General features: G+C 40.6%; 1 protein-coding gene across 2 annotated transcripts; it reads right to left on the bottom strand.

Annotated features, from left to right (window-relative positions):
* Positions 1–3008: 3008 nt before the first annotated feature.
* Positions 3009–4184, bottom strand: LOC117355430 (uracil phosphoribosyltransferase homolog). 2 transcript variants are annotated; one of them, XM_033933957.1, is made up of 2 exons: positions 3690–4184; positions 3009–3626 (listed from the first exon to the last, which is right to left on the bottom strand). In XM_033933957.1, exons 1-2 carry the CDS (start codon positions 4022–4024, stop codon positions 3260–3262), a joined length of 702 nt encoding a protein of 233 aa, XP_033789848.1. In that variant the 5' UTR covers positions 4025–4184; the 3' UTR covers positions 3009–3259. The 2 variants fall into 2 exon arrangements, with proteins under 2 accessions (XP_033789848.1, XP_033789847.1); XM_033933956.1 differs by having other exon boundaries at positions 3009–4174.
* Between the last annotated feature and the right edge of the window lie 7021 nt (positions 4185–11205).

Genomic DNA, 11205 nt, shown 5'->3' with positions numbered 1-11205 from the left:
GCTCCTGAGAGAGGTGGTGGAAGGTAAAACTGTGACTGAGTTCAAAGAAGCGTGGGATGAACACAGAGGATTTAGAATCAGAAAATAATATTAAATATTGAACTAAGGCCAGTACTGGGCAGACTTGCACGGTCTGTGTCTGTATATGGCCGTTTGGTGGAGGATGGGCTGGGCAGAGCTTCAATGGCTGGGAGGGTATAGATGTGCTGGAGTAAGTCTTAACAGAGATTTCGGCAGTTGGAACCCAAGCACAGTACCGGGTAAAGCTTTGGATTCTTGCCCAGAAATAGCTAAGAAGAAAAAATTAAAAAATTTAAATTGAATCAGGTTGGGCAGACTGGATGGACCATTCGGGTCTTTATCTGTAGTCATCAACTATGTTACTATGTTACCCTGGGACTGCATCAGAAATGGGTGGGGCTAACAAATATAGTAAACAGTAAAGATGACAGACAATCCCCGAGGGACTCCACAATGTGACAGAGGTGGAAGGTGTTTGACCAGGTTTATTTACTATAAAAGAATGACCTTGGAGAAATGAACTAAACCAATCAAAAGTCTTGCCTGCAATACCATATCTACTGATTTGTGAAGTGAGATGTAATGGTTTACCACATCAAAAACTGCAGAAAGATCTGAGACCTATTGTCTAATTTGCCATGAAGTTCACTGAGTAGGGAAGTTAGAATTGTTTCTGTACTGTGACCTAACATGAAATCTAATTGAATTGGATGAAGATCATGTGATGATTCTGTATGTAAAAGAATCTTTTGGAAGAAATGGAAAGGCTGATACTAGACGGTAATTGTTAGCATCCAAGGGATTAGGAATGGAGGGTTTTTTTTTAATAATGAGTGAACTTGGAGCATGAGATGAACTGTTTTTATTGTTAGTGACAGATTTGTGAACTTCAAATGTAGACATCTTTTCATTGAAGTATATGTTTTTGAGATCAACCTTGATGTTTTATGCAGGAATAGGATAATAAATTCTTTTGAAGCAGGAATTAGAGCATGAACTCCACATCAGGGGTGAACTGACTTTTTAAGACTTTCAAAGTTATGCTGAAAACCTGGCTTTTCAACATGGCATAAAAGTTAAAAACCCTGAGCCAACTGAAATTTATCTAGTTTCTGGTCACTGCTCTTTTTTTCCCCCTTCCCTTCCCTACCTTTTTCTCTTTTTTCCCCCCTCATATTTTGCTTCTTTCCATTCTCCCTTTTCATGTCCTTTTCTCCTAAACCCTTCTGACTCTTTCTCGCCACTATTATTATATGGTATGTTTGTGTTCTGTCCTGTCGTCATTGTAGTTCTTTTCAAATTTTTATTTTAGTATAGCAAATTTCAAATAAACCATAAACCGTAAACTGTTTCTAATGAGAGTGATGGTAAGCTTTATTAATTGGAAACAATTTTATATTTTTAAAGCCTACTAAGACACTTTGGGGTAGATTCTACAAAGGGTGCCAGACATTAAGCTCTAAAAATACATGTGCTAAGCACCAATTCTGTAACAGCAACTGAGCATGAAATTTCTGTTATAGAATAGGATGTAAGCCAGCATGTGTAATGTAATTTATTTGTAATGTAATTTATTTCTTATATACCACTACATCCGTTAGGTTCTAAGCGGTTTACAGAAAATATACATTAAGATTAGAAATAAGAAAGGTACTTGGAAAATGTGCATGTCAAATTTTAAGCATAAGCACTTACACCTTGTCAAAGGCTGATGTATAAACACATGGCTCATAAACATGCCATGGAGGGAATAAGGAACAAATCATCTTTATTATAAAAAGGCCATAAACACTGTAGAACTCTGGGGAAACCCCAAGTAACTATATACAGACAATATACAATGTCTTCCAATTTACAATAGCTAGTAAAAAGGTCAGAAATACAGACTTCAAGTAGCAGGGGATCCAGGCAGGCACATCAACAATGATGGGCTGGGGAAATCAGCATACCATCCATATCTACTGGAAAATATATTATCAAGGTAAGAACCTAATCTCTTTTTTCAGTGCAATAGGGATGGTATTCAGAAATAAGGGACATACCTCAGCAGTCCCAGAAAATCTGGATGGGAGAGATAAGCCTTTCCTTAAGATTTAGGCTCCAAAGTAGCAGTCCTCTTGAACTGCTACATTCACCCTACAAAATTTGGTGTAAGTGTGAAGGGACAACCAAGTCATTGCCTAACAAATTTCATCCAGTGACATTGCCCTGGATTTAGCCCAGAAAAAGGCAATCCCTTTCATCAAATGTGTATGAAGCATGAAGGGAGGCTGCCTACCACAGTCAAAGTAGCAGGACAAAATAGCTGACCTGATCCATCTTGAAATTGGTGCCTTGGATGCTGGCATTTCCTTTTTTAGCTGGATTCGTCAACACAAAGAGGTGGTCTGAGAGACGAAAGTCATTTGTATCCTCCAGGTAACACAAAATAGCCTTTCTTAGGTCCTGAGGGCTGGAAAACTGGAAGGTAAACTACCTGTTATCAATGACCCTCTACCAACCTCAAAGATGTAAATGAATCCATATATACCTGCCTGTATGAAAGCTTCAGATGTTATGGCCAGTCCTAGTAGAGCAACAAGCAGATTACTGGAATAGCCTATGGGCAGTGTGGTTAACCATAGAGATGGGGATTCAGGCCCATATCCCACTCTAATTACTACAATTATGGTAGAATCTGTGAACCTTCCAAAACCCACCCAAATCTCACTGTACCTTGTAACCCGCACTCTCAGGGCAATGTGTCCAGGACTGCGGGAACAAGGATTATGCCCTTGTGAGCTGCGGAAGGCTCCACAAGGAAGGAAAAAGCAAACCACTTTAGAATAAGGATTTTGCCCACAAGTCAGGTAAGTTTTCATGTAAACCAGGACTGGATTTATTTTGTTGCATAACAATAAAACCAAAATGAAAAACAAACTTTTGTCAGGATTTTTACCAAGCAATCCAGTCTTTTCTTTTTTTTTTATTTTTTTTTTTTAATTTTATTTTTCTTTGCTATTGCAAGCAGCCACTTAAAAGGTCATTGAAAAATTAATAATTTAAAAGAAAGGACAATGGAGTCTTAGCACGCCCTTAATAATGGAATGTGCCCTGTAAAGAGGTCAAGAAGTAACCAAAGAAATTAAACCAGGTCAGCCAAAGAGAAATCTTAAAAACATTTTCTGTTAGGCTACAAAAAGAAAATAAAACTACACCAAAAAAATCCAACACTAACGTGTAGCCTCAGAAATGCATCTCAGTCTGTGCCAAAATATTTCTGCCCGAAATGTGTTGGTGCAACAGGATGAACTTCTGTAGTTAAAATTGTGATTTCTGGGAACTCCTGGATAATCGATTTGGCACCGTGGGGGGTGGAGAACAGGCTGAGCAGGATGATAAAGCTGGGCTGTACCCCATGCTCGATTAGAACCTTTACAGCCTCAATTACAGTGTTCCCGGTGCTCAGGATCGGATACATCAGGAGCACTTTCCTTCTGTAAATGTCTGGTGGGAACTTGGCGTAATAAACCTTTGCTCGCTGTGTCTCTTCATCACTCTGAATCAGGATCTTCCCTATTCGGATAGACCGGCAGCAGTCCCGGAGTCCCTGTTCCATTGCTTCACCACTTCTCATTATGCTGACACCACAGTTTCCTTTCTCGAATTTCACACCGTCATACTTGTACCCTGTTGGTGTAGTCACAGTACATTCTGTGTATGGCAGCTGGTTCAGTCCCTCTTCCACCACTAGTCTGATCAAGCGGTCAGCTGAAAATACAAAGTCTCCTCTGCTGGTTGTCCTGTCCCTGATGATGGTCTGTAGCTCTCGGATCTGGTCGTTGATGGGCAGGAGCCGGAGTCGAGCCCCCACTTGCTGCTGCAGCGCTTCCACGTCTTCCTGGCTGTCGCTGTCCGGGGACTCGGGCTCAGCTTCGAGCTCCGAGAAGCGAAGCGACCTGGGGAGGCTGGCGGCGGCCTGGTCCGGGGCGCTAGGCTGGTTCTGGCAAGGCATGGCGGCCATCCAGCGGGAAGCGGCGCCAGGATGTGCCGTCACGCTCCCGCCCCCCCCCTTCCCGGCCGCGTCACGGCTCCTCCGCCTGCCGGGGTCTGGGCAGGTGCCCGGAGGCCGTGCCTCGGCTCACCGGAGGACCCAGGCCGCGCGCGGGGAGACGCCCGAGGCCTGCACCGGAGCCCGCCGCGGGTTTTTCAAACACAAAAGAAAAACTCAATTTCAGTATTATATCAGAGCCTCAGCTTCAAAGTTCTTTCAAAAAGAAAAACTAACAAAAAGAAAACAGTTTCTTCCCTTTGGTAGTAAACTTGGATTATGGTCAGTGACACAGCACTGCACTCCTTCAGCAATGTAAATTATGCTGACCAGGTGGTGTGCTCCACATGTTGTAATATCGCTACAAAATAGAGCCCTCTATCCCACCTCAAAACGTGGGGCTAAATCCCCCACCACACTGGCTGGATAAAGTGAAACCCAAAAGATTATCACATATCAGTTTTACCATCCCACACTTCTGTGCTGTTCTGCTTCAGTTTCAGCAGGGCAAAACACATTCTCAAAAGAAAAAAAAACCAAAAACAGTTCACTGTCCAAAGCATAAGTAAATTATATACTCTTTAGGCAGATTTTGCACTTGCCTTGGAGAGACATACTTCCATGGGTTGAACTGTTTGAACCTCTGGGCCTGGTTCTGATTCTAATTCTAATTCCATGGCTTGTGGAACTTCAGAGAGGTCAGGAGTCATCTCAGTCCCAGCTTCAACAATCTCCATGCATTCTGGTGTTTGTTGGTCCTGCAGAGCTCTTAGTCCTGAGCTAGGCTGCCAGTACTTTCCTTGTGACTGTTCTCCTACTCTCCAGTTCTCCCTCTGCCTTTCCAACTGCTCAGACCTGAGATTAAGGAACTAGCAGCCCCGCCCAACCTTCCCAGGTGCATAGCATTTCCGGTCACAAGACCTGGGAAGTAGAGGGGGAGGGGAAGTCTGTAGCTCAACCCCCAAGCTCCATCTGCTGGCATTAGTAGGCAAAAAGGAAAACTGTTCTTTATCTTGAGCAGAATGGGCACTAACTGCTCCAGGCATAGGCCTTATACTAGGGCCAGTCCTAGCAGGCCTACCTCACATACCACAACCTACATATAGGTGACACTTGCTGGCATAAGGGTCATTGGTGTGGTATACATTTGGGTTCAGTAGGTTTTAGATGGTTTTGGAGGGCTCACCATACACTATGAGGAGTTTATGTTAAAATGTGTACCTGGGCCTTTTTATGCGAGTTCACTACATTGCCCTCTGAGGTGCCTTATTGCTCTACTGGGATGTCTGTGTGGCCAGTCCACTAAAAATGCTGGCCTCTCCTATATCCCAATGGCTTGCTTTGTGCGCTTTTCTTTTGGACATTTTTTTTTTTATTATGTGAAAATGTTTTTTAAAAAAATAAACACATCTATAAAATGGCAATTTTGTGGGGAAAAATGGGATTGAGACATTTTGCAGTTTTTAAAATGGGCATGTTCATTACTGGATTTTTGTGTGTCTTCTGCAAAATGTCTAAACTCAGATTTGAGCATCATATCAAAAATGGCCCCACATCAGGTATTAACAATAAATTTGACTATGCTACAACTAATATAAAACCACTCTTCCATGATAGTGTGACTACCCTTTTTGTTATGCCAGTATTTGATCATGATGGAATGTTGCCTGACTGAAGTGACAAGTATGGTTCTGGCTGTCTTATTGGGTCTCATTCACTATAATAATAATAATAATAATAATAATAATAATTTATTTCTTATATACTGCCAAAGCCATGGTAGTTCGAGGCGGTTTACAATAAGAAGAGTTGGACAATCAGTGACATAGTTACAATATGTTACTAGGAAACAAACACATCCCCATATTAGGCTTCTGGAGAAAAGGGTGCAGGCTTACCTCATCTGTAGAAGTGGAGTTAGAGGTGGAGGTTAAAGTTGAAGGGACACTTGATAAAGTTACAGGAAATTATTTTTAAAACCAATAGGAGGAAATTATTTTCACTCAGAGAATAATTAAGCTCTGGAATGCATTGGCAGAAGTTGTGGTGAGAATGGATAATGTAGCTGGTTTTAAGAAAATTTTGGACAAGTTCTTGGAAGAAAAGTCCATAGTCTATTATTGAGAAAGACATGGGGGAAGCCACTGCTTGCCCCAAATCGGTAGCATGAAATGTTACTACTCTTTGGATTTTGGCCAGGATTGCCTGGATTAGCCATTGTGAGAATGGGCTACTGGGCTTGATGGACCACTGGTCTGACCCAATAAGGCTATTCTTATGTTCTTATGTACAAAGTTGAGACTGCTGAGCCTCCTCAACTCTCTCCACTTCCTCCCTCCCAACTTCCTCCACCTGTCCAAAACATCCATCAATCACTGGCCACATCACTGCTCCACCCCAGGAGAAAAGATGATAGCAATCAGAAGGTGGTTCTTGTTTCAGAAAGTAAGCAGGACCAGGTCCTCCAGAAGCTACCAATCCCTGCCCCTTGAGCAGCCAATGTGCTTGAAATATGAATCAACATAGTAACATACATACATACATAGTAACATAGTAGATGACGGCAGATAAAGACCCGAATGGTCCATCCAGTCTGCCCAACCTGATTCAATTTAATTATTATTATTTTTTTTTTTTCTTCTTAGCTATTTCTGGGCAAGAATCCAAAGCTTTACCCGGTACTGTGCTTGGGTTCCAACTGCCGAAATCTCTGTTAAGACTTACTACAGCCCATCTACACCCTTCCAGCCATCTACACCCTCCTCTGCCCATCTTCCACCAAACGGCCATACACAGACACAGACCGTGCAAGTCTGCCCAGTAACTGGTCTAGTTCAATATTTAATATTATTTTCTGATTCTAAATCTTCTGCGTTCATCCCACGCTTCTTTGAACTCAGTCACAGTTTTACTCTCCACCACCTCTCTCGGGAGCGCATTCCAGGCATCCACTACCCTCTCTGTAAAGTAGAATTTCCTAACATTGCCCCTGAATCTACCACCCCTCAACCTCAAATTATGTCCTCTGGTTTTACCATTTTCCTTTCTCTGGAAAAGATTTTGTTCTACGTTAATACCCTTCAAGTATTTGAACATTGAACATTGAAGGTGCTCGGAATCTACTTTGTTCCTATGTTGAATTTTTAGAATCATGTTGCTCAACTGACCAAGCGGGCTTTCTGGAAACTGAGACAATTGTACAGAATATGAAAATACTTCTCTTTTACCCACTTAGGTTTAATGATCCATGCACTTACAATTAGCAAATTGCATTATTGTAATTTACTTGATGTTGGTTGCTCAAGGATTTTATTTAGGAGACTGCAGATAATGCAGCATATTGCCGCTATAATGATCTCCCAGGCAAACAGGAAAGAAAAACTCCATTGTTGAGACAACTGAATTGGCTCCTTATAGAAGCACAACTGCTGTTTAAATTATGTATGTTAATATTCAGTATTATTCATGGTTCTGCACCTTTGCCTTTCACATTGATTCTCTCTGTTTCTTCCTCTGGGAAAAATCTTCATTCAAATGGTCAGTTAAAGCTGAATTGCCCATCTGTTGATGATATTGGATATAAATGTGTCCATTCTCTAATGATCCCTTACCAATTTGCAAAAATTTGGAATATTCTGACAACAGAAATTAGGCTGGAAATAAACAATGAAATATTTAAGAAACACTTAAAAACCTTTTTGTTTAAAGAGTATTTCAATGATTAATTTTTTAACTGTAAGTCATTATGTATACTTCTGGCTGTGTATATCACCAGTATCTAACTTGAGCTGGGTTATTTTATAGTGATCTTCATTGAACCTCATAAGTAAATAAAGAATATATATGGAGCTGTATTGCAATATAATTCATTGTGGCTGGCTGCACCTCAGTCTTTGATCCCAGCTCAGGTGCTACAGCAGATAGAGTATCAGCTGCACTGGCACAGGGGGGTGACCTGACAACAGAAGGTTATAGACCAGAGGCTAAGGGTCATAAAGGAGAGCATGGAAAGGTTTGAGAGTAGTTAAGTAGAAAAAAATATGTGACATTGCACTTAGAGGTCTGCATGGGAACAGGGATCACGGGAATCCTGCGGGTCCAGCGGGGGTCCCGCGGGAATCCCCCCTAACCCACGGGACTCCCATGGGGACACCCCTCTGGCCCACGGGACTCCCACGGGGACTCCCCTCTAGCCAATGGGACTCCCATGGGGATGGAAGGCTTTGGAAGCAGGGTTCGTCTATATAATGTAATGGACACGTCAGCCTTAGTAAAAGAGGGGGGTTTATAAGTTAATTACCTGAACAGAAAAAAAAAAGGGTTCCACCAAAGAGATTACACAAGGAAAACAGCAGTGCAAACATAAAAGAAACTGTGGAATTGATGATCCTGTCAGAAGTAATTGCTGCTTTTTATGGGGACGGGCAGGGATAGAGGTAATTCCTTGCGGGGATGGATGGGGACGGAGAGGATCCTGGCGAGGACGGGTGGGATTTCTGTCCCCGTGCAACTCTCTAGTTGCACTAACATAAATGCCTGAAGGAAACACAGAAGCAAAACAATAGCCATTGTTGGCTTTACTAATAAGCTTCAATATTCACATTTTATATTCTATATGTGTAAAACTTCAATATTCACATTTTGAGATAGTTTTAAGCATATCACTTAGCTTAGTCATGTGGTCTTTGGCTGGGGATTAACACCGACATGTTTCGCTATATAAGCTTCATCAAGGATAACCCCTATTAACGAACAAAAGTTAAAATTAATCCTGTTCAAAAGAATAGCTGTTAAAGTCACCAATCTTAATGGAACCTAAAACAACTAAAAATGCCTTACCTCAACATGCATTGCCACCAAACTCGTTCGTTAATAGGGGTTATCCTTGATAAAGCTTATATAGCGAAACATGTCGGTGTTAATCCCCAGCCAAAGACCACATGACTAAGCTAAGTGATATGCTTAAAACTATCTCAAAATGTGAATATTGAAGTTTTACACATATAGAATATAAAATGTGAATATTGAAGTTTTACACATATAGAATATACAAAAATTAAGAAAAATTTGAAAATTTGAAAGATATAAATATCGCAATATAAACGATCCAGTGACGATTTGACATGTAAAGCTTGGAGCAATGAGATTGTTTTGAGCTCCAAGTGGTGTCGCTGAGGATCGGGGTAAAATTTATGAGTATTCCAGGGCACTAAGGGGTGACTAAGGTTTGTTTCACCCTTTGACTTGGTCTATATTGATTGTATACCCTTGGTGAAAAGTTAAGCTAGTGCCATTATAGAATACACTTATAATCAATTGCATTTATTTTTCTAATATTTGGCCTGTTTATTGCTTGTCAGTCTCCTTAGAGTTTAGAGCTTGGATCCAATATCCAAATAAACATACATAATCACTCAGAGTGCAAAATACACATTCCATTGCACACATAGTTTGTTACTTTGGCATTGTTCTCCTGGGAGGTATGAACATCTGTGGGCACCCCTGGAGACAACAGTTGGTATTTTCACATAACTGAAAGCTGAGGTCTTTTCGTCCTTTAATTGGAATCTGTCAAAGATTTTTCTATGTTGTTGACATGAAAGGAATCATGTTGTTGTTGTTGTTATTTATTGTGTTGCAAATATTAGAGGTTCCCTAAATCTCCTGATATATGTCCTCATCCTCTGCCTAGCCTCCTTTTGTGAACTATTCCCTCTCTTCTCTCCCAAAAAATAACATTTAAGATTTTATAATATAAATTAGATCTCTTGTTCAAGTTATCAGAATTGTCAAGTGATTTTCAAGTGAGCAAGTGATTCTCTACCCCATCTACCTAAATCCCCTTCCTTAAAGCTTTACTGACTTTAAGAGAACCATGGTACATAAGGCAACACAAGTATGCTGTAGGACTATCCTCAGTAATAGGTTTCACAAATTCTATCTATCTGCTTTATCTTGCCTCCATTTCCTCCACCGTGTCACATACATATGTGCATTGAGAGAGTTACTATGAAGCAAACTTTGGTTCTCTTATATAAGTAGTCAATAGCAAATACTCATCACCACATTCATTGATATATCATATGGGGGTCCATTTATTAAGGTGTGCTAACCGATTTAGCACACGCTAAAGATTAGTGTGCGCTTAATGCTAAGATGCCCATAGGAATATAATGGATGTCTTAGCATTTAGCGTGCACTAAATCGGTTACCACACCTTAATAAAAGGACCCCACGGTGCAGGTCTTCATCAGCAAGCATAGTGGAGACATAGTCAAGGCATTGAGTGAGTCTGTAATTTTTCATGGCAGTAGCCATTTTATCTCATACAAGGAAATTCAGAAACTATGATTGTTCTACTACAATTATTTCTATAGCGCTACCGGACATAGGTAGCACTGTGTAGAATATTAGACCACTGGCATCCGAGCAATCACTACAGCCCTTGACCAACAATATTTCCCATGTATAGGCTATGTGATTTATGTAGAAGTAGAACAGATATAGGGTAGTATACCAAGTATACAAAGCAAAGAAAACAAGATATTTATTCAAAGCAAAGCAGAATATAGCAGTTTCTGATGTGGTCACATTTTACCTGTTGACAGGTTGTGTCGAGTTTAAAACCAGAGGGAGCCAATACAAAACATTTTCCCTCTCAACAAGTAGACTGCCAAATAGCCAGATGTAGCTAAATTCATGTGGCAGCTTTGGCACTAATGAGGAAACTCTTCTCCTACCCTCCATATAGACACGTCAGCTTATATGTCTGTTTTTTGGGTTTTTTTTTAAAGGACATATTTAATGGCAAACTACAGGGTCATAATCCATTACATAGAGAATCAAAATAACAAGTTTTGCTATAGCGAATGGACATTACAGTGACAGAGTACTATAAATGACTTTTTAATACGCTGCATTAGGCACTAACATTTATTTTAAAAAAATATATACCACCTAGAATTAAGCAGTTTCCAAGAAACATACATATCGTTAAAATGGATACCATTATACTGGACAAGGACATCCCCTTTCTCAGCATCTTTATAAGTGTCTGCTTGCAACATATTACATAACTGCACTAGCAAATAGCTGTGTTTTCAATAACTTCTTAAAATTCACATGATCAGCACAAAGTCGCAAATGCCCTGGAA

This window comes from Geotrypetes seraphini, chromosome 2 (assembly GCF_902459505.1).
Source record: "Geotrypetes seraphini chromosome 2, aGeoSer1.1, whole genome shotgun sequence".
NCBI classification, from domain to species: Eukaryota; Metazoa; Chordata; class Amphibia; order Gymnophiona; family Dermophiidae; genus Geotrypetes; species Geotrypetes seraphini.
This window is presented reverse-complemented; position numbering and strand designations above follow the sequence as displayed.